This window comes from Pavona decussata, unplaced genomic scaffold (assembly GCF_977016875.1).
Source record: "Pavona decussata unplaced genomic scaffold, jaPavDecu1.1 SCAFFOLD_58, whole genome shotgun sequence".
Classification (NCBI taxonomy): Eukaryota; Metazoa; Cnidaria; class Anthozoa; order Scleractinia; family Agariciidae; genus Pavona; species Pavona decussata.
In genome coordinates, this window is record NW_028145480.1 from 1033182 (window position 1) to 1057868 (window position 24687).

The 24687-nt window shown below is 38.7% G+C and overlaps 1 protein-coding gene across 1 annotated transcript; it reads left to right on the forward strand.

Moving 5' to 3' along the window:
• The first annotated feature begins 8907 nt into the window (after nucleotides 1-8907).
• Nucleotides 8908-16864, forward strand: LOC146479523 (uncharacterized). Its single transcript, XM_085110354.1, has 4 exons — nucleotides 8908-9001; nucleotides 9807-9970; nucleotides 10375-10422; nucleotides 16026-16864. Exons 2-4 carry the CDS (start codon nucleotides 9896-9898, stop codon nucleotides 16644-16646), a joined length of 744 nt encoding a protein of 247 aa, XP_084966480.1. The 5' UTR covers nucleotides 8908-9001; nucleotides 9807-9895; the 3' UTR covers nucleotides 16647-16864.
• Nucleotides 16865-24687: the final 7823 nt, after the last annotated feature.

Consider the following 24687-nt stretch of genomic DNA (forward strand, 5'->3'; position numbering starts at 1 on the left):
CGCTATCATCTTCAGTGTATACTTCCAAGTTGACTGAGTCCATTGTTGGAGGGTTGTCCAATACTCCACCACTTGTTGGGGTCGTGAAAGTGCCTTTTCAACACGTACGACTCGTACGGGTCGTAACACAATTGTTCCACTGGTCAGATTGACGCATGTAGTAAAGTAGCAACACTTCCGTGCAATTACATGATGTTGCTTTTAAATTCACGGGGTAGATGTGGAAAAATGAATCTCATTTGGGAGACTTAGAAAATATTCAGTATGTTGTTGTATGAAACTCAGAAGGGTCCTAGCAATCCGTTGTCGAGTCGTACGAGTCCTACAGGTTGACGAAATTAATGTCGAGGATTGTCGAGTGGAAAAATGAATCTTATTAGGGAGACTTAGAAAAGATCCAGCATGATTTTGTAAGGCAGTGGGGCAGTAGCTGAATTTGTTCTCGAGTCGTACGAGTGGACACAAGCATTGTCGAGTGGAAAAATGCATCTCATTAGAGAGACTTGTAAAATATCAGTCCGTGTTTGGCAGGCAGAAGGTTCCTAGCAATCGGTTGTCGAGTCGTACGAGTCCTACGAGTAGACACAAGCAATCTCGAGTCAACAAAAAAAATTGTCGATTGGAAAAATGCATCTCATTAGAAAGACTTAGAAAATATCAGTCCGTGTTTGTAAGGCAGAAGGGCCGAACCAATCGGTTGTCGAGTCGTACAAAGTTAATCGTCGAGTGGAAAAAAACATCTCATTAGGCCGAGACTTAAGAAATATCCGGCACGATTTGGAAGACAGAAGGGCCCTAGCAATCGGTTGTCGAGTCGTACAAGTGGACACAAAGATTGTCGAGTGGAAAATGCATATTCTTTGAGAGTGTTTGAAAATATCCCGCATTTTGTGTAAGGCAAAATGTCCCCGAAGTCTTTTGTCGCTCAGTCGTTCGAGTCGAACGTGTGGACATAATAATGCAGTTGTCTTGGTAATTGTAGACAGGGGGTGGGGGGGGGGGGGGAATTGAGGATGTCTCATTTGAAATACTTAGAATTAAATAGTAATCGTGACTGTTGTTCTATTAAGGCCCGTTTAAACGCTTTCAACATTTGCTTCAACATGTGCTTAACACAGTTGTTGAACCAAATGCCCGGTGCGTTTGAACAGGTCATTCAACAGTGATTGTTGAAAGCGTAAAAAAAATGTCGAAGGCTTGTTGAAAGAGTGCTGAATCAAATTTAAACTGGTTTAAACTTTCATTCAACATCGATTCAAGATTTTCTTTCTTCTTGAAAATGTTGAATGGCTTTGAAACCGTTTGAACACTCCGTTCATCCAACATTTGCCCAACATCCGTGCAACTTTTGTTGAACGAATGTTGGGCAAATGTTGAAAGGGTAAGGAACTAGTTGTTGAGTCGTACGGGGCAGTTGATGATCTGGAACCCATCATGACTCGTTAGTAATAATATGGCTCCTTAATTAATTGCAATCCATTGGCGAGTTGAATCATCGTCGAGTTGAAGAGTGAATTGTCTTATGTGTGTTGCTGTAAGCAGTTTGTGGTCCACGCTTATAGAACGAAGAATATACATTGTGTGTTGCGCGTTTGTGACCTCACGCTTAAAGAAAGAAGAAGCATGCATTGCGTGTCGAGTGCTTGTGGCCTCACGTTTACAGAACGAAGAATATACTGATTGTGTGTAGCGCGTGTGGTCTCACGTTTATAGAACGAAGAATACATATAGTGAGTGTAGCGCGTTTGTAGTCTCACGCTTATAGATCGAAAAATCTACATTGTGCCGTGTGTGTAGCGCGTTTGTGGTATCACGCTTATAGAACAAAGAATATACATTGTGTGTAGCGCGTGTGGTCTCACGTTTATAGAACGAAGAATACATATAGTGAGTGTAGCGCGTTTGTAGTCTCACGCTTATACCGTGTAGCATGAAAATTTTGCGGGTTCTAATTTTTGCGGATTTTGCGGATTGACCTCGATTCGCAAAAATTAGTTCCCGCAGAAATAAACACCGGCAAAATAAAACGCCGCAAAAATTAACTTCCTTCAGTCAAATTAAAACTCCACTTTTAATAGATCTGCGCCACTAGGGCGATATACATTCGACTTAAACAGACCAACCATGCTCTAGTGGCGCTTCTGCGGCGGCCTGCACTGAAGTTATTTCAACTCTTGAAACTTCAATTGAACAAGAGTGTTATTATCATCGGCTGAGTCTGCCTCATTGCGTTACAGTAGGGCAAAGTTTTGCATTTTAGCAGGCCGCTCCAAGTTAGGTCTCAAAGTTGTATACTTGCTACATCTTTTACTCGATAGCACCTCTGTATGCCTAGAATCAGTAGAAACGTTTCAGCTACGGTAATTCAAACATTCATACTGCTTTCTTATAAAATAATATAGTGTTTGGTTGTGCATAGAAGGCCAGGTAAGCTTTTTGTTTTGCTGTCGCTCAGTCCCTTTGCGCAGTAAGGTATTACTGAACAGTGATATGTCTCTAATATGTAAGTAGAGTGAACTGTGACTCAACATACCGTACAATAAAAGTTAAAGATATTAAGGTTTCTTCCACTTAAATGCTCTGCTGCTTGAACCGATCATCGCAAAAATAAGTTCCCAGCAAAATTTTAGTCATCTCGAACCGCAAATATTTGTTCCCGCAAACCACAAAAACTTGCCAATCCGCAAAATAAAACTCCCGCAAAATTTTCTTGCTACACGGTAGATCGAAAAATCTACATTGTGTTTAGCGCGTTTGTTGCCTCACGCTTGTAGCTGACGAAGAATACACATTGTGTGTAGCGCGTGTGTGGTCTCACGCTTATAGAGCGAAGAATATACATTGTGTGTCAGTAGCGTGTTCGTGGTGTCACGCATTTAGAACGAAGAATGTACTTTGTGTGTAGCGGATTTGTGGGGTTACGCATCTAAAACGAACTCTTCAACTCGACGATGATTCAACTCGCCAATGGATTGCAATTAAATAAGGAGCCATATTATTACAAACGAGTGATGATGGATTCCAGCCGTCATCCTGGAAAATTTTCAAATTAAACAATTCGCTATAGAGATGCATTTTAACACTCCTCAACACTATTTGTCAAAAATCCGACGATATTGTCAATTGCCTCGTACGACTCAACAACTAATTCCTTACCCTTTAACTAAAGGCCCGTTTAAACGGTTTAACATTTGCACAAGTTCTGCGTTCCCTCTGGTTTTATTAATTTTGGGTGTGTGTTGGTGTCTTTTTAGAAATTCACAGTTGGTCAAAATTTGCCTCCAATTGCAAAACCATCATGACCCCCGGTTGGAATAATGCGGCTGTTACGACGGTTAATAACGCAGGTGTAGTAGGTTTGCACATAAGGCGTCAGATCCAGCGTCAAATACGTTGAAACTTGTATCAATTCACTGGTGTATGTCTCTTCACCATACCATGAGCTTCACAAAATAATAGAAAAAATTCAGTTAAATAGGCATCCGTCAAGTGCGAGGACATTTGATGATTTTGATGCAAACGTTGAAACGAGGGGAGAAGTCACACTCTCAGCTTAGAGCCGTCCCGTTCACCACGGACGTTTGTTAGTTTTTTTTTTAACACTAAATTTAAAGGTTTTTGTGTTTCAGGTTTGGGACCTTACCACTATAGTATTTGCAGACGTCGGGTGTAGAAAGCATTATCGCTGCCTTTAAACTCTCATCTCGTGAAACAAGACGATAAAAAATATTGTCGCAGGACAGAAATAAAAGCATGACAAATAAAACCCTGCTGAAGGACAGAAAACAAATAAAACTTTAATTTAATTTCACTAAATGTCTTGCAAGAAGACCCAAAAACTATGGAAACCTAGGGATATCCACTCATTTTGGACTCTTTATAAGAGATTAGCGTGCAAAAGCGTTTAGCCAGTTAGTTTTAACAGCTACAGCGTTATCACATATAGGAGACGAAGGTGAAGCCTCTTTCCTTCCTTTAATTTTTTAAACAAAAATGCGTTGAGTCTGTAGGTTGTACTTTCTCCTGAAAGTGGTCAAGCGAAAGACGTATAGGTTGTTTTGATGATTTTCATAACAAAGTTTCAATCGTAATGTGAAAAGCGATACTTCCTAGAGAAAACATATTTTACTATTGCTTTACAAAAGTTTTAGAAAAATAGTTATGGTTGCTGTAAATATTAGATTAGATCTCGGAAGGGATAGTATTTACATTCTGTTAGCTGCCTTTTTTTAGTTATTAAACTCAAATTGCAGAGAGACCTTAATTTGTTGCTTAAAACCCCATTCACAGCAGTCTAAGACAATAAATAGTTAAGCAAGAGTTCTGGGACTCCGGAAAGCCTTTCTTCATATCTCGATGGTTGCACAACTGTGGCGTATATTAATCTGGAGGTTTTCTTCATTTAAATATTAATGCTGGTTTTATTCACGCGTATGTTTAGTTCACTTTAAGTACTTAAGCTAACATGCTGGCAAAATCTGGATTGATTCGCAGAGCCAAAACTTTTCAAAAGAGTATGGTAGGCGACAGAGTTCAGCGGAAAATGGTCTTTAAGTGTATCAACTAGCACGTACGCCTTCAAAACAATTTCAATATTGTAAGTTTAGAAGGTTTTGAACCGTGGTCACTGTTAAAGCGCCGCTTTCACATATCTATTTTCAGTTCGTTATATTTTTATTTAGTAAAAATTAATTTAACCAAGCTACCGTCAGAATTACTAAATTTTGACTGTTTACAAAAACTTTTATTTAAGAATCTGGTTATCCCGCGGACGTAAGCTCGAGTTTTATGAACAGCATAAGCGTAATACGTGCGTATTTATTTGTGAGAATTTTGTTTTACCCCCAATTATCAAAACAACCTAAAACTTGCAGTCAATAGCACAACAATAAATCAGTCTGCAAGTAGAGTATTGAACTAACCTTTATTTCATTTTAAATTCCGCCAAAGTAGTCAACACACTAAAGAATCTCTGATAAACGTATTCGAGTCTCGTTCACTTGCCTTCACTAAGACGATTAATTTCAATGATATTCACAGGTTTTCCGGGCATAAGATCTCAAACGAGCCGATGATTTCAACTTCTTTGCGTCACAGCTGAAGACAAATTCGCTCAATTGATTTAACATCCAAGTTGAACTATTTGACACAGAGTACGTGCTAAAAGACTAAAATATATTGATGGAATCAAACGAGCGAGAGGCAAAGCTTAAAGCAACTTACATCATCGTGAACCCATGGGGTAATGGATGGCGCGTATCAGCCAATCAGAGGGCGTGTTTTACTGACGCTATATTGTCATAGCAAATGGTAAATACGAATCCAGTTATTGATGCACGCGGGAGACACGCGTAGGAGTTGCTCGAGGTGTGACTCTAGCTTCTTGACTGAATAGCAAACTCCTTGTTGTATAAAAAGCTAAGATGGCTGCATAGTTTTCCATTTAATACAAAATATGCTCCATAAGCCATTTTACAGTTGTGTGTTTAGTGACCTGGCCTTGGATTGTAAGCTTGGCTGGGGGTGACCTTGTTTTGATAGAAAGCTCAGCTTTTCATATGTAAATGCAAACTAGTTAGCATAAGAACAACATGATCTACATATGAAAAGCAGTGAGTTTTGTATCAAAACAATGTTTCCCTCAGCCTTGATTTGCTTACAATCCAAAGCCAGGTCACTTAGCACACAACTGTAAAATGGACTATAAAGAAAAAAAAGAAAAAAGGTAATTGTTATTTACAAGATTCTATTTCGAGTCGTAAAAAGTTTCCTTTAAAAAACATAGTAGGGCGTTTGCCAAGACGTACGTGCGTTGTCAGGGCATACCTCCTTCAACTTTTGTTTTGATAAATTTTTATCACCACACAGACGAACACAGACAATACAAAATATTAACAATAAAATACTGTTTTATATATAAACAACGAAGAAAAATATTCACATCATTACTTTTTTTTCTGATCTTTTCGAACATATAGCTAGCTCAGCAAATGTGAAAAACACCTTGAAGTCCCTGTCATGTTTTAGTTGCGTGCCAAAATCTCGCGTGCTTTGCTCCTAAATACGTGATCCATTAAAGATAGTCAGTAAAATTATTCAGCTGTATTTTCAATCGAAAGTTGTATACGCCTTTACATCTTGTCCTTCGTATAATGACGAATCTATTATTCGTGATACTTATTGTGCGAATTAAGACCTTTCCATTTAACACAAATATTTCAAATCCATTTGAAATGTCTTACAAGAAGACTCAAAAAGTATGGAAACCTAGGGGTATCCACTCATTTGGGCCTCTTGATAAAAAAAACTAGCGTGCAAAAGCGTTTAGCCAGTTAGTTTTTAACAGCTACAGCGTTATCACATATAGGAGACGAAGGTGAGACCTCCTTTTCTTTTCTTTAATCTTTTAAACAAAAATGCGTTTAGCTTGTAGGTTTTACTTTCTCCTGAAAGTGGTTAGCGAAAGACGTATAGGTTGTTTTGATGATTTTCATAACAAAGTTTCAATCGTAATGTAAAAAGAGATACTTCCTAGAGAAAATATGTTTTACTATTGCTTCACAAAAGTTTTAGGAAAATAGTTATGGTTGCTGTAAATATTAGATGAGATCTCGGAAGGGATAGTATTTACATTCTGTTAGCTGCATTTTTTTAGTTAGTAAGCTCAAATTGCAGAGAGACCTTAATTTTTTGCCTAAAACCCCGTGCACAGCAATCCAAGACAATAAATAGTTAAGTATAAGAGTTCTGGAAATCCGGAAAGCCTTTCTTCATAACTCGATGGTTGCACAACTGTGGTGTATATTAATCTGGAGGTTTTCTTGATTTAAATACTGGTTTTAATTTATTCACGCGTTTAGTTCACTTTAAGTACTTAAGTTTATATGCTGACAAAATCTGGCACAAAACTAAATTGATTCTCAGAGCCAAAACTTTTCAAAAGAATATGGTAGGCGACAGAGTTCAGCGAAAAATAGTCTTTAAGTGTATAAACTAGCACGTACGCCTTCAAAAAAAATTCAATATTGTAAGTTTAGAAGGTTTTGAACCGTGGTCACTGTTAAAGCGCCGCTTTCACATATCGATTTTCAGTTTGGTATATTTTTTTTATTTAGTAAAAATTAATTAAACCAAGCTACCGTCAGAATTACTCAATTTTGACTGGTTATAAAAACGTTTGTTTAAAAAGTTGGTTATCCCGCGAACGTAAGCTTGAGCTTAATAAACAGCATAAGCGTAATACGTGCGTATTTATTTGTAAGAAATTTTTGTTTTCCCTAAATTATCAAAACAACCAAAAACTTACAGTCAATAGCACAACAATAAGTCAGTCTGCAAGTAGGGTTATGAACTAACCTTTATTTCATTTTAAATTCCGCCAAAGTAGTCAACACACCGAAGAATCACTGATAAACGTATTCGAGTCTCGTTCACTTGCCTTCACTGAGACGATTAATTTCAATAATATTCACAGGTTCTCCGGGGAAAAGATTTGATACGAGCCGATGATTTCAACTTCTCTGCGTCACAGCTGAAGACAAATTCGCTCAAGTGATTTAACATCCAAGTTGAATTATTTGAGACAGAGTACGTGCTAAGAGACTAAAATATATTGATGGAATCAAACGAGCGAGAGACAAAGCTTAAAGCAAACTTACATCATCGTGAACCCATGGGGTAATAGATGGCGCGTATCAGCCAATCAGAGGGCGTGTTTTACTGACGCTATATTGTCATAGCAAATGGTAAATACGAATCCAGTTATGGATGCACGCGGGAGACACGCGTAGGAGTTGCTCGAGGTGTGACTCTAGCTTCTTGACTGAATAGCAAAACTCCTAGTTGTATAAAAAAACTAGATGGCTGCATAGTTTTCCATTTAATACAAAATGAGCTCCAATAAGCCATTTTACAGTTGTGTGTTAAGTGACCTGACATTGGATTAGATAAGCAAGGCTGGGGGTGACCTTGTTTTGATAGAAACCTCAGCCTTTTATATGTAAATGCAAACTAGTTAGCATAAGAACAACATGATCTACATATGAAAAGCAGTGATGTTTGTATCAAAACAATGTTTCCCCCAGCCTCTCTTACAATCCAAGGCCAGGTCGCTTAGCACACAACTGTAAAATGGCTATAAAGAAAAAAAAAGGGGTTTTGTTATTTACAAGATTTTTTCTCGAGTCGTAAGAAGTTTCCTTTGACAAACATAGCAGAGCATTTGCCAAGACGTACGTGCGTTGCCAAGGCTTACCTGCTTCAAACATTGTTTTGGTATATATTATCACCACAAAGACGAGCACAGACAATACAAAATATTAACAATAACAAACTGTTTTATACTGGTTTATATATAAACGACGAAGAAAATTTTCACAACATTAATTGTTTTTTTTTCCTGATCTTTCGAACATATAACTACTTCAGCAAATGTGAAAAATACGTTTAAGTTCCTGTCATGTTTTGGTTGCTTGCCAAAATCTCGCGTGCTTTGCTCCTAAAAACATGATCAATTAAAGATAATCAGTAAAATTATTCAGCTGTATTTTCAATCGAAAGTTGTATACGCCTTTACATTTTGTCCTTCGTTTAATGCGGAATCTATTATTTGTGATACTTATTGTGCGAATTAAGACCTTTCCATTTAATACAAATATGCATGCGGCTGTTTAAAAGACAAAATATTAGCTGTTATTCAAAGCAATACTTTAGTTTGACAAAAAGACATCTTAACAATAAATGCTTAACTGAGAAGAGGCTACTTCCTTGGAAACTTAATGATTTTCCAGGTGACTGGTATCCGTGAACGACTGAATTGTAAATAGTTATCAATGGCCAATCATTGATCAATAGGAAAATAAATAGCCAATAGGAGGTCAACATGTAACCTTAATTCAAACCAATAGCAGCGTTGCATGTCACCGTTACTCATCTCCTTATCTTTCTCGTTCACTTTGAGGACATTGTCTTCTAGGTGACTTGAGGATCAGCTTGTTTTTAGGTAGGTTGTAAAGTTGATTATATAGTTGAACTGAGATAAAGCAAATTGGCCGTACCTTATCTCGCAGATCAAGGTGATCCAAGGTAGTATCACTGTTCAACTGTACGTGTACAATATCCAGGCTACGTACAAAATGATTTCAGCCATAACGTTGCACTAAAGGAACACTGTTGCGTGAGAAAGTATTGATATTCCAGGATATCAAACAGGATGAAACGATAAGCTAAACAAATTAGATTTTAAAGTTAATGTCGAATGATGGAAGTAAAACCCGGCAAACTGATTTATTTTGTCGTTTGAGCGAAAAATTTCCGTTCCTGTTGGCAGGATACGCATTTTGATATTTTATTTTCACCAATTCTAAAATAAAATATCTAAAAGCCAAACATGCACTAAGTTAGATCTACAGTAAAAATATACAGGTAATAATCGTCCAAGGCTCTCTTAAATGATACTCTAGAATTAATGTTTCTCAAACTTAAATGCAGTGAATTAAATATCGAGGCACCTAAAAAATAAAAACTACGGCGCGAAAATTCCAGTTTGACCTTGGGCAGTTTTGCTTCTTTCCTCTTGTTTCCAGTGTTTAAAGCGTTATGATTTAATCGTTGAAATTAATTCTTAAATGAAGAATATGCAGTTCTATTAAGGCAGTCAAATACAAGAGAGTACGCTTTGTTTTGTAAAAGTAGATACTCCCCTAGTATCAAATGTAGGATGTGAGAATATATATCTAAAAACTTAGTAGAATTTTACAGTTATACTTAAATAACGTGCTCGCATGTCGACAATTTATTTACGCCAGGATCAGTTCCTGGATTGCCTCCAACTCGAGTACACAGACGACAAGAGATTAATTCACCCAACTGAATTTTTCAAGACATTGAAGAAGCCATGAAGCGGACATCCTCACCATTCGTTTCCATCACTTCAGCGACAGTTCTGGCTCTGATTGCCTCTCTCACCCCTGTAAGTATTGTTCTTTGTTTTCTTCTTATTTTAAATTTTTTTTTTTGTGTGTGTGTGTGTGTGTGTGGTTTTTGGACTTATGCATATTTTTCTGCCCTTGAAGTGATGATAATTTAAAAAAGTCAAGACACTTATTCAATTTCTTCTGTTTTGTGAGCCTTCATCGACACTCTAATAAATATAAATATGGAAAAACATCCCTGGCTAGGCTTTGCAAATAAAAGGATCGTTCATTAGCCTATCAGCAGAGAGCCACATTATGGAATTATGTCATTGACCAAAAATCGAAGAAACCTGGTGTTAACAGGAATATCTTTTCTTAAAAAACGAAGAAAGGCACTGACCTGCAAGATAAAACTGTTTTGTTTGTTTCTAATAGCAGTCTATTCTTTCTTTGTTCTCAGGTCGCCTATTCTCAGTCATCGTGCCTATCAAACTTTTGTAGAGCACTGGTGAGTCGCGTGTGTTTCTATAGGATGATTTGTTAGGTCTTCTATACCTACAAACAGAAAACAAACTGGTTTACAAACGAGCGACAACATTCGTAAAAGATGATGAGCGAATCACTACTATTTAGCGTTCTTCAGTACACTAATCTTTTCTTAACGCTATTCGTTTAGAGGGAGTGATAGGTTTTTACAGCTCAGGCCTGAACGCCGCATTCTTGATGAGCCCAAGCTTCGTTGAGAGTATGTCTGGAACCACTGAGGGGGTATCAGATAGATCGTTTGTTGTTGAAAAACGTCGCTGACAGTACCAGTGTTCAATTTAATACTAGTGTAAAAGGTCAAGGCATAAAAACTGTAAATCGAAAAGTCCCTTTGTTTTCTGCTGGTGGAAGATCTGACCAGTGCGATGAAGGATTTAGTGAAGAGTCACAATAAACATCTGAGCAAAAATTTTGCCGGATTCATGGCATATTTTGTTCGCGGATGAGAATTTTAATTAATTTCAGTGCTTAATATAGTGGCACTCACAGCTTGCTATTCGTACTATTAAGTTGAATCTAATGCAAACTCGACAGCTGTCGCACTTCTACACAACACTTGTATTATTATTACTTTTATGTTGCTCTTAATATTTAATGTTATGAAATTCCCTTTAAACTTTGTTCTCGTTGTTGCTCGGTCTTACATAAAATTCGGGCATTGAATCGAATTGCCGAATTCATGTCAAATGAGTAACAAGTGACCAGTAAAACTTCAAAGCAATAGTTCGCGGTGTTATTCTCTTTTATTTACTTTATTTTTCGTGTTAAGCTATATGAGTAATTGTTTGGCTCTTTCGCCAAACTTTCGAAGGGAAAATAATAAGTAAGTGAAAGGTTAAGGTTATTAATTCATGACGAGAAAAACAGAGGAAATCACTACCTTGAAGGTGGTTTGGAAATGTGATCTCATAAATCATCACAATGATCACAGGCGTCCCAAGCTCACGTTTAGAGAAAGCGAAAAACTAATTATCTATTTATTCAAATATGCGTCACGGCGGTGTGAGTTTGAACGTGACCTTTCATCTTACGCGGTGTTAGATTACACGAGAACCGTTGAGAATTTGAGCGCTTTATAAGACGCTGTATGGGGAATAAAATATCTTTCATTTAGAACGCTAAATACTTTAAAATATCCTCATTTTTTTACGTAAGATGATTGAAACAAACTCACCTCTTGTGTGTCCGTTGTACTTTTTCGTTATTTTCGCTGTTTTGGGCTTTTTATGCCACCACTGTTCTCCCCTTCATAAGACGGAGTCAAGGCACCACACTCGGGTTTCGACGGTTCCCAACTCAGAGGCGGTTTGCGTCCAGAAAATCCATCCGATCGGAATTTTTTTCGCCCACAGTCAAAGCTCTATGATCCTTGCATCCGCATAAATGTTTCTTCTTCGAAAATCCTCGCGCATTACGCTGAAGATGAGCATTTTCCACCGCCGATTCCACGATCGCTCCTTTGTGCGGCACCTTGTGATAATGTGATCGATCACGGCCGTGGAAGAAGCTTGGGTCCAAGGTCAAATTTCGCGCTGTGGATATTTTAAAGTATTTAGCGTTCTAAATGAAAGATATTTTATTCCCCAAACAACGTCTTATAAAGCGCTCAAATTCTCAACGGTTCTCGTGTAACCTAACACCGCGTAAGATGAAAGGTCACGTTCAAACTCACACAGCCGTGACGCATATTTGAATAAATAGATAATTAATTTTTCGCTTTCTCTAAACGTGAGCTTGGGACGCCTGTGCAATGATTAACAAAACCCTGGCTTTGAATGTCTCCAAGACTATAAAACAGAGGCACCCAGCAAAAACATTTAAACAAAATACTAGAAAAAATGTTGCCTGCTGTGTTTCATGATAGTTTTCAACCTTTTACTAAAGGCATATCTGTCCCAGCTGATAGTATTGATCTGTTTGGATGCCATGCAGTTGAAATGAAAATTCAAGTTTCAGAAAGTGTTACGTAAAGGAATTTCATTCACTGAATTTACCAGCTGTTGCTGGCTTTATGAAAATGCTAGCTGATCTTTTAAATTTGTGCATTTTTAAAGACATATTTGCTCCTTCGAAAAGAAAAGGATTTAGTTTTTCAGAGCTGACTTTTGGTAAAAGAACACTTGAGATTGGCAGCTAAATCTGAATTTCTGAGTGCTTGCTAAGGCTTTCAGCGTTGGGTGAAACAAAGCTGGGCACAGCCTAGTTATGAAAATGAGATGAAACACTCTTGCTCGTGTTTGGCATACTAAACGAAAGAGGTCATATGTAATTAAAATCCGATTCCTGTCTCGCCGTGACTAAAATTTTTAAACTCTTGATGGAACTGGGTGAAGTTTCTGCAATCCAAAGAAACCAATCAGCAGCATCTCTCCTACATAAACCAGTCTCACTCACAGGAAACAAGCAACATCTTCAACAAGTTGTCGAAAATTCACAACCGTAGTTTTAGCATATTATAGCCTGCGAGCAAGCCCCAAGAGAGCTTGCTCGCAGGCTAAGCATATTAATACTTCTCAAATTCATTAAAGGAGAAGGTCATTCCAAAATGGCACTTTTTCTCTTTTCGTCAACAGAAAGGTAATGTAAACATTAGGTACTCACCGAAGTTTCAGCTTCCAAAGGGCTTTCTTTCCTTAATTATGAAATCCTTGATCAAAGTGGCCCAAAAATCGTGCACGGTCGCCGCCATCTTGGAATATACTTTGCAGCCTGGAGATGCTTGCGTGACGTCATTGAGTTCAACCAAAATGGCTGAGCCGTGTCGTTTCGAGCCCGAGCGTGTAGGCTGTGCGCACGCTATTGCCTGGCACGGTCGTCACAAATCTGATATTACTCTTTGAAAAACACGAAATATAGGGATTATAGAAAAATGTCAAATACAAAAATAAAAACTAAATTTTCTGTGCATCAACCTTTGTACACGCAAATCTAAAAAAAAAAAGTCAAGTTTCACGTTGAATATAAAAAAGGGAAACGCAGTCGCGCAAAAATGTGCAAATTCGGAAATAACACCGTGGAAAAATTATACTCAAAATTAGTTGCGATTAACTAAAATATCGCCCTAATTTTTACCTTTCTGAAATGCACATTAGTTGTACTCTCATATCCATTGGCTTTTACTTTGCAGTCTTCGATAGTGAACGATCAATATAATAACAAATTCAGCGTTACATGTTTTAGTTCTACGGCGTGAGGTCGTAGACATGAAAATTTTGGTTTACATATCGTTTGCTTCGTGCGTTTGAAACGTCTGAAACAAGCGTTTCAAACGTTCCAAACGTTTGACTGTTTTGGAGCGTTTCGATCGTTCCATGTTTATTTACGTACCTTGCGTTTCCTCTGCGTAATTTTACTGAAGTTATTTATTCTGACCTTATCGAATTAAACTGTCAACCAACCGCAGTTGTTTCCAATGAGACCCGTATTCCCTTCTGAACCAGGCAGAGGAAACATACAGCGAAGCGCAGATAACGATAAATTTGCAGTTGCCGAGAGTATTATATGTTAATTTTGTTTTTATCTTGATCAGATAATTAAATTGGTCGATTCGCTTCTGGAATCTATTATTGACATTATTGTAGTCATACGTCTTTTTAAACTGTTGAAAAACTCAAAACTTTGCATCCTGTGCTATTAAAATGTAATGTTTCATTCACAAAATTTTGCTTTTACGGAAAATAAGCGCTGAAATATCTTGCGAGTATGCCACAATTCACCAAGCGACGCTGCTTCTTGTTGGCTTTCGGAGCTGTTGGGCGTGAGAAAAAAAGGATTGATCGGGAAAAGTCAATTTATATTTTTTTGTTTTGTTTTTGTTGCATGTTATGTAGCTTTTGTTTTTCGAATATCCAGTAGTAATAATTGATATCTACTTAATTTGTCGTTAAACGTTTTGTAGTTATGCACAGATCTAAGTCTTAATTCCTTCACAAGGTTTATTTCTGATAGCAGACGAAGACTTTACTGAAAAGATGTTGCCGTGACATGCGAAAGAGAAGCGCGATGTAGTATATCAACACTGAAACACCTGAAACGATCGAAATTAAAAATGCGAAACGCTTCGAACGATCTAAACGAACGATGTCAAACGCTTTGAACCATCAAAACGAACGCTTTTAATCGAACCATGGGAACGCACGTTTTTTGAACGATCCAAACGCTTGCAAACGAAACAAACGTTATCCTCAAGTGTGACGGAAGTGACCAAAATTTGACACAAATCGCAAAGCTAATTTCCATGTTTACTCAAATTCGCTGTTACAAAGGTCGAATTGGAACGAGAACTTGAGTACTTTAAATGTGAAACATTAAAACTGTGTAATGACATTTCAAGAAGCTGGCATTGTAGCGACAAAATAAAGGGCCAAACTTTAAAAATTAAGCTCGTTTGCGCGCGCCAGGCAATAGCGTGCGCTCAGCCTGTAGGAAACGTTGACCAAGGTAACAATGGCTCTGATAACGAGAACGAAGGTGCATGCAGAAAGACTGTTAAACTTAAATTGGTGCTTGTACGGAAGATGCGAAGTGCGGAAGACCGCAAGAGAGTGTGTTTGTTGTGTTGAAGAACCGAAGTCAGAAAACAAGCTTGAAGGTACTTTGTCAACCAGTATCAGGATACGACGAGTTCTTGTTCTGTTTTTTATTTCTTTTTCTTATTTTTTTGTAATCTTCGCTGAAGATCAAATCTTATATAATAGTTGCAACTACGTCTGGTTGTTTCTTTCCTTTGCGAGTTTTGCCACCGAGGAGATTATGTCGGTGGTCCACTTTAAAACAGTCATGAGTGAAGTGATCGGAACAAACATACAAGTGCTCTTTTTTTGGCAAGAACTTTTTGTCACGGCCTTTGCTTTGCCAAGTTTTTTTTTCTTTTTACTGGTAAACGATGGAAGGAAATACCTTTTCTGCCGTCTCTTTGAGACCTATTTGAGCAATACGGTGCTGAACAAAAAGGTATGACTGCAAAAGGACGAGTCGTGTGTTCAAGCTTCCCGCCAAACTTCAGGTTGAACTCAATGACGTCATGCAAGCATCGCCAGGTTGCTAAGTATATTCCAAGATGGCGGCGACCGTGCACGATTTTTGGGCTACGTTGATCAAGGATTTCATAAGGATAGAAAGCTCTTTGGAAGCTGAAACTTCGGTGAGTACCTAATGTTTACATTACCTTTCTGTTGACGAAAGGAGAAAAAGTGCCATTTTGGAATGACCTTCTCCTTTAATAATTTATGCACCATGACGTGTTTGGATATCTGATGAAAAACTCCTCGTTTTTGCATCCTTAATTTCTCCTTCAAAATCAGTTTATTTGAGAAGTTTTATAAAACTCTCGTCACAATGTTTCATCCCAATATCAAAAACCTCGAAGTTCGCCAAAAATACTCCGCTGCGCGTCGTATTTTCAACTTTCTTCTTGTTGTTTGATATGTGATGAAACACTGTCTCTCGTGTTTGATATATTCCATGACAGACAGTATTCACTTCTCTATAAGAACACTAGTTTAGAGCCTAATTATTGGTTTGGTCTATTTATTATATATTTTTATGTTGTTGTTGTCGTTGCAGGGAAAAGTGATTTACCAACACACCATGACTCCCGCTTGGCTGAAAGAGCACGCGTCCTACCTCGACAGTTCCGCTACAGTAACTGGGGGAGAACTGAAGATCAATGCTTTTCAGCCGCCCTACGCCGCTATTATCAAAGTTCCCTTGATTCCTGCTGGTGTCTTTCAGGATACCTGTCCGCTGACTGTTGAGATCACGGTCGCACACAATGTCGACATTGGCAACAATGGTGAGAGTGACATCACATATGGTGTGTCAGACGGTACCAGGTTTGTCGGGTTTCAAACTCCTGATCGGGGGAATTATGGAACCCACGCTCCATGCTATGGAATGGAAGGGCTATCTGGGGAAGCTCTGTCATCCAGACAACGTGATGCCGTGACTCCCAAACCCAGCGACGGCTCTGTCTATCCTGGTCAGTTTGTCTTCACTTTCAAGTTGGATGAGCGCTTTGGCTCATGCTACACTGCGCATGACGCAGGATTCGTGAGGACCGCTGGCTACGATAACCAACTGATGCTTAACAATGGAGTCAACTTGGAAGTCTACACTGAAGATGATAGCGATGAGGAAGTTAGAATCAAGTTTATCAAGGTGGCCGTCATACAAGAGGAAGCTTAGAGCGTCAAGTCAAGAAGACTGCCTCGTTAAAATTCATTGTTAGTCTTGCTATGCACTTTAAGTGGATTAATATTCAGCAAAATAAGAATTTAAGACATATTAAGCATTGCATTTTTGTTTTCTTTCTTGTTTGGTTAATAAGGGAACCACAGACAGACGAATAAAGCATTGCATGTCATTTATGTCAGGAAAACTAATAAATGATGGGAATATGGGAACTATGTATTACATGTGGTTTTTGCGGCCTTGCCAATTGTACCTCTCGTTAACTAGTTAACAGTCAGAAATCCCAAAATCTCTCAGACCAAAACTTCCAGCTATGTAGGGTAAATCCACTGCAAACCTTTGGCACGCAACAAACCACACACACCCCCTCCCGGCTAAGTGCAGTTCTGTACTAGCCAGTCGTGCCTGGCGTGACAGCAAGAAGCGTCTCTTGAGAATATGAATTGACTTCGCGATTTTCAAACTCGTAACTTACGAGTTGAGTTTTATTAAATAAAAGCTGACTGAAAGAAACTGAAAATTTGCTTTTGTATCAAAGGTTTTCCGTGGATATCCCCTGTTGGGCACATTTTAGTACTCGTGCCTAGGTTTGACCGTGAGTTTTTCACGACATTCCAGGGCCACGACTCGGTTTGCGGCAAAGATGGCACCCGATTTGAAATGAACTTTGCTTTCAACGAAGGCCTGTGTCTCAATAAATGAACTTCTCCGAAAATGACCTGCCCAAAAAGGACCGCACATCATCCTTCTTGACATATGGTGAGGCAGGTAAGCGAGTGCTTAAGTTTCAAGCAAATTTTAGCGAGGTTTTCGAGTGCTCTCCTCAGATGACGGGCCAAATTTACCAAATTTAATTCAAATTTGACTTATTGTTTCCAACATGCCATTAACAAAATACAGTGATGCACGTGGACCAGCCGCTGAGAGATAAACCGCTCAAAACGGCGTTTGAAAGCGCTGAGAAGCCTCGAAAACACAGCAAAGCACACCAGGCTGGCGAACTGCCAATTTTTAGGTACTTATGCAAATTTATCACACTAATTTTCAATGATCATACGTTTTAAAATTGCTTTCGAAATATTTTCGAACTTTATATATGTGTTCTCGCGTCGTTTTATTTGTTCTATAATCATGCCGTGGTTTGGTCGTGTATGGCTGTGGTTTCACTTGGCAGGCTAAATGAACTGTGAAGGTCGACTGGATGAGCGCGCAAGTTAAATCACAATGGGCAATGATCCGTCACTTTTGACACGCATCTCGAAAAATAAATTAGTTCAACCAAAAATACAGGACAACAGCTTCGAGGTTTAAAATACTTGCAAATATGAGAATAAAGTGAAGGAAAAGAAAAACAATTGCTATATCATAACAGCGATCAAAGGGCCGTGTGTACTTGAACTTGACCTTTTTAAATACCCAAACACACGCGGATAAACAGGGGCATTCAACCGTTCCTTTTAATCTGTTTTAATACTTTGTCACACAAGTGAGTCGTGCGAGCGTAGAAATTGATATTCAATTGTCAAGCTACACCTTTCTCTGGTGAGGATTTTAGTTCTTTTTATTTTCAATGGAAAAAGAAAATAAGTTGTTTTAGTGTAACCGAGTACTGAGTTGGCCAGTTAGGGCCGAGTTTCTGAAAGTGCACCTGACCAGGTTGCAATTTCGCCGACAGCATTCGTGATTCGTCTGTCTAAAATTATCTTGAATTGAAATATTGAACTAAATATAATACGGACATGTTAAACTGCGTCATGCATGTTACAGAGAAATATTGATATTCTTTCCGAGATCCCCCCTCCCCCCCTCCAAAAAAAATACGACATGAAAGTACTTGGCGGTTAAAATATTTTCCCTGGGTGTCATTGAAGCGTACATTACAATGAAAATAAAAAACTTTCCAGTTTCATTAACGCTTGAGAGACTTTTCCTGCAATTGCCAGGTTTTTGTCAAGTAATATTCTCAACTAAAATACAGTTTTACTTACCAAATCATGACTTTAGCGGAAAACGGTTACCAGGAAAATATTTCCATGCACACAGCCCCACACTAATTAAACACACACAGTACTTCTCTGGCCAAGTACAGCGAACAGAAGTTAAGTCAGAAAATGTATGTATAATTAATTAACACAATTCTGCTTATAATCAGTAATGTATTGTGACTTTCTTGCTAGACCAGCATTCGCGAATTTCTCAAATGTCATCCACTCCTCGCTTCGCACTAAAGTCGAACCTCCATGTGCTACCACCTCTCGTAAGCGACCACCTATCCAAAACACCAAATTTGTCCTAGTGAAAGCCCTATAGTTGCCGAGAACCTATCGTAAACGACCACCTCTCGTAAGCGACCGTGACCACTTTTTGAGGTGACGGTATCATAATTTTTCATTGTTTTTTAAAACCTTAAGACTACGTTTACACTAGAAGAGATTTTCCGGATTCGTTAATGTTTCCGGATTCATCAAATTTAGAGTATTCGGATTCGTAAGCGTTTACACTGAAAGAATATTCGGATTCCTGACCGTTTACACACAACGACAACTCCGGGAACATTCGTGATGGAATGGGTACCAAGCTCAGTGTTGTGGGTGGGACATTCTGAAATTTTCTTTCCATTCGCTAGCTACCGTGGCATTATCCATCATATTGTCCCACTAGGCACTTGTTCGACCTGGCCTAACTCGGTCTTCGATCCTGCCATCTACGTCGCTGGCGAAGAAGTGTGGCTGACGTTAAACTTCCTTGCGATAATAAATTTGCGTTTCTTCAGAAATATTGCGGTACACATAATAAAATTTATCGCCTGAACCTGCGACAAGATTAAGCAACCGGAGGCCGTAAGCAATGTTAGCACCAGATCCTCCATTTTGGTTTTACTGCAAACTCAAAAGATCGCAGGCGGAAAAATATCCGGACTCGAGAAAAAATCGTTTACACGACAAAACTTTCCGGATTCAAAAGTTTTCGGATTCAAAGTTCCCACTTTAGATTCCGGATTCAAAATCTCCGGAGACACGACCAAACCGGGAAGGTTTTATGTCGGATTCGACCACTTTTGTGTAAACGGCAAAACTAATCCGGTACTAAAACGTTCCGGATTCATCACGAATCCGGAAAAATCTCCTCTAGTGTAAACGTAGTCTAAGCGACCACTTGACACATGATCTGATCCCCATGTTGGCTGTGTGTACTACGAAACTCAGAATTTACGAGGGACTTCAGTGACAACCTAGCATTGCTTGTATTGTACGTAACTAGGAAAATGTATGCAATAAATTCTCTTCGAATAAGTAGATGTGTCAGACCTGTGCCAGAAAGAATTCCCCTCTAGTTCGAGTGACGAAAGCGACCACTAAATCTTAGGGGCGGTTCGACTGTATTAAATATTCTGTGGGCGCAGGCTAGATAGACGTCGCGTACATCTGAAATAGGATTTTTATTTATGATAATGACATCCAACAGAAACCCATGACTGGGAGCCCAAACCTGGGGGTGGGGGCTTATTCCTCGGAATTTTTTCACTGGTGTGCGGCTCTGTTCTCCAAAATTAAACCTGACCCTATTTCAGTCCCTTATTCAGTCCTGGCGTCTCAAATTCATACCCATTTTCAGAGCTGGTTTCTAGAATCCATACCGTTTCTGTAAATTCCATATCAATTTTCAGACTTTCAGACTAAAATCGTTAAAATCTACACCATATCTCAGACCAAAACAGCTCAAATACCATACCCTTTGGCACCTCATATTCTTCAGTACTTGTCTTACTAGCTTACTAGTGGAGTACCTCAAAATTCCACGAGCCCGTGGGGCCTTGGAACTCTTTGGAATTCTTCGTGTTGTCTTTGGAAATCTTCGGAAAATCTTCGGAAATCATCGGAAGTCTTTCAAATAACCTTGGCTTTCTTCAGTAGGCATCGGGCGGTAACCTTCGGCGACCTCCGCGATACCTCGGATGACTGTCGGCATGTCTTGGAGTTTCTTCGTACTGACTTCGGAAATCGTTGTAATTTACACTGAATTTCCTTTTTTTTGCATTGTGTTTCCTGAAAACTGCATTTCACTTTGTCAATCAGAATCGATAAATTTTTCATATATTATTGCATTGAAAAATATAAGAGTTTGTATGGAATTTCTAAAACCGGCAATTTCGGCAATAAATAGAAATAGAATAAATAGAAATGTATTTTCGTGCAGTTTTGAGCTATTCTACGTCAATGCGTCTTACGCGTGTATATATTGATTGAGAAGGTTGGAGAGAATTAATTTAACTTCATTAAATGACAGAACGAGTTTCCCCACACGACTCGCTTGCAAACTCTGTTTGCATAAAGGGCCAACATAGAGCGGTTTGCAATTGAATGTCGAGAGTAATTTCATGTTTCTGTTAAGTTATTCAACTGTAGTGTGAACATTAAAACAAAGGATTGTGCACGGTCGCGGCCCTTCCAACATAAAAAAATTGTTGCACCCTTGTTTTCACTGTAAGGTTTCATAACCAGTCTCTCAATTAACTATGATTGAGCACATAACCAGAAATTAATTTTACCTTCTACAACCTCTATGCACCAATTTCGTGTTGCAACGATTTGCAGGATTTGGGCCTTTGCAATATACTGTGCAAGGCAGCATCAGATAACGTACTTGGGAAGTGGCAGGAGGGGGCTACTCCAAATAGAATTAGATGTGAGCTATACAGTGTGGCACCGCTGGTCTCTCGTTTTCTATGGAGAGGAATACTGGACAAAGATGTTATTGGATCGTACCTTATGGTGTATTGCATCGTATTTGCAGGTTTATCATAATAAGCCTTCAGGACGAGTTACACAAACATTGTATCTAATATATAGCCCAAAATCAACATTAGTTGATTTGACTAAATAAAACTATTTTTCTTATTTCCATGTTATCTAAAAATGATAGAAACATTACTTTTAAACGCGTCTATTCACTATGTCCGTTCCGTTTTTAGCACTTCTAGGAAAAAAAAAACATTTTTTTTCTCAGAGGGAGGGGGGGGGGGGGGGGGTGAATACATTATCCTGAAACCCAAAAACCACTTGGCCGTTTCTTGTAAATTTAGGAAAAGAAAGTTTAAATAATAATCTATTCAAAAATTCCACTGAAAAGTGGATCGGAAATACTTTATTTCGACTTCTCAAAGTGCTAGTCCCTGTTAGCGTAGAATGGGTGTAACATTTTTAATATAAATAGCCATATTTCAAACTTTTCATTCCTGTTAAGAATTTCCATGTAAATCAAGTATATTCAATAGTAATCTCTCATGCGTTTTTTAAGTGGCCGCAATTTTGTTGAGGACGATATTTGAGCGAGATTTGGGTACAAGATGATAGATAATGCCGTGTAGCGACTCTGGCTATAATCATCTTGTATCCAACAAGTGCGAGTGAGTGGAGTATGATTATTTCATATACAAATGAACTTGAAAATGACTGAAGATCTTTAAAAGATTACAAATGTTTTAAAAAATAGAAAATAAAAAGAAAGCAACAGGAAATAAGAATTAATACGTTGCTTAAAAATTAAAAGTGAGCCTTTGTCTCTGAAAGACTGTTCTAAGAGGTTCCATTCCTTAATACCCTGGTAAAGGAGTCTCTTCTTGCCAGGTTCTTTCCGTAGTTTGTTCGGGGAGATTATAGTGATGGACGTCACTGTTCCTAAAAATGTCATGGGAGATCACGCTACGAGTCCATGAAAATACTTCAAAGTGATCACGTTTCTGTTTACAAGGCAACGTTGAGAAAAAGTTGGCCAGCAAAGTGACTTCAGAGCATCGTTGGATGAGGTGTAGCCAGGCAAATAAAGAACAACTTTTGCTGCCTTGTTGTACATTATCTGTAAATCTTATCTGTAAATATTGTTTTTGTCACTCCAGATAAAATTCAGCACGGTCGAAGAGGAGACCAATCAAAGTAATTCGTGCATCCAATGGTAATAGAGGCCTGACGCGTTTCAATACGGCTGCGCAATCGTTTGCATTCACGTAGGCAATAAATGATTCGATTTGCTCATTTCACGTCATATTCTTGTGAATTACCACGCCGAGCTACTTGTTGAATCTGACTTCTCAAGGCACTCATTATTTCTGAAAAGCTTGACACCTAGGTAGGTTTGTAATTTACGATTGCTGCCAAACAGTACGAACTTTGATTTAGATGTGTTTAAAGTCAGATAATTGTTATCAAACCATTGAGCTAAATTGGCAAGGTCGGCATTTAGATGCGATTCAATTTCGTGGCAGCTTTTCCCACTATAGCATATCACAGTGTCGGTTGTATGTGAATACATGACAACTTTTCAGTACTCCAAGCAGGGTGGGAGGTCGTTTACATAGATTAGAAATCAGAGAAGTGGGCCAAGGATGCTCCCTTACGGTACGCCCGTACGCGAACTTCGAATTCGTGAGAAGGGGATGGACAATTTCCAACTGATGTAACTTGATGTTGGTTTTTCAGGTAAGACACAAACCATTTTCCGACTTGGGTAGAGACACCAATAGACTTACAAGAAGCCAATGATCCACGGTGTCAAATGACCGCACCGGTCATACAGCCGCTATCTAGGCTCTGACGAATGTTGTCCGTAAAGTGGGCGAGACAGTTACAGCCGGGTGACAGTTTTTTCTTAGTCGATATATCGGGCATATTGTAAAATATTGACTGGACTGGATTTGTTAAACAAAGTTTAGCAAATCCAGTCCACTCAACGTTTTACAATATGCCGATCGAAGTTTTTGACATAGTTTTGCAAACCAGTTCCTAAAAGCAATGCAAATGGCCAATTATGGCGGTCAATCAAGCCACAAGCCTCCACACAGTTGCTGATTTTACCCAACCAGCCAGGGAAACCCCCACCCCCATCCCACGATAAAAGGCTGCACCTCCTTGTTTGCCTCTTAAACACGAAAAGTTACACAGCAAAAATCTGCAGTACAGTAAACACCGCATATAAGAACGAGTGGATTAAGAGCATCAGGCTGAAAGTTGGCCAATAAAGCACCATATATGTAAGAAACAATTCAGCCTGATAAAGAAAACATGTTCTTATATCTTGAAAAGAAAGGGGATGCTTGATGTTGAGTTTTTAATTGTTAATATTTACTTATAATAGTTAAGTACTGTATTTATTTATTTTTTATTTGAAATTTATTTTTTAGGGTTAGTAACAAAACATTGTATGTTAATCAAACCTCAAGTAATGTATCATGTATAGTATTTCTGAAACAAATCTTAATTTTCAGGCCGATTTCTCACTAAGTATCCACTAAATAAGAACTTGATCAGCCTGAAACCCGAAATCATAGGTTCTGATATGCGGATGTTTACTGTACCCTTCCGTCAGGGACAAAACATTATTGTCCAACTGGCGTGCTTAGAGGTATCTGGGGGGCATAATTAAGCCAGCCATGAACATGGCAGAGATTTAACTGATAGTATCCCTGTTTGAGAACGGTCTGAGATGTAGTGTAATCAGTGAAGCAATTTCCAGTTTAGAACTCTTATATGATGCAATTTATATTTTTGCTTAACATTGCTTGGACATCTTTCAGCCTCGGACATTATGCTCCGACATGCCAGCTACTTGACGGGGTTTATTTACTAAATATCACCTGATATCTTTGATCCTATGTATAATTCTTAGCGGCCAGTGACAGCAGCCCATTATCCGTGCAATTATTTTCAGACTAGACTACGAGCAGTTCCTTATTTTTCTTGGGATAGTGAAAGGAGCGAAACACGCGATCTCGCACGAAAATTACCTCCCGCGAGTTTCCGCGCACCTCATGTCCTCGAGGGAGGCAATTTTCGCGCGCGATCGCGTGGCTCACTCGTTCTATTATCCCTAGGAGGAATAAGGGCTGCTCGTAGTCTATTTTCAGATCGGTATGAATAATTTACAACGGTTGAGTAACTTCAATACGCAAGTCAAAAATAAGGAGTACTACGGTTAAACAAAACCGAGGGAGCGCAGGCTTCATGACAAACATCACATTAGTAGTCTGTCTCACTCTGCA

Excerpts from the sequence above, each read along its gene's own strand:
- LOC146479523 (XM_085110354.1), top strand. The coding sequence starts at position 9,896 with ATGAAGCGGACATCCTCACCATTCGTTTCCATCACTTCAGCGACAGTT. Across the intron at positions 9,971-10,374 it reads TGATTGCCTCTCTCACCCCT|GTCGCCTATTCTCAGTCATC; the intron begins GTAAGTATTGTT and ends CTTTGTTCTCAG. Across the intron at positions 10,423-16,025 it reads CAAACTTTTGTAGAGCACTG|GGAAAAGTGATTTACCAACA; the intron begins GTGAGTCGCGTG and ends TTGTCGTTGCAG.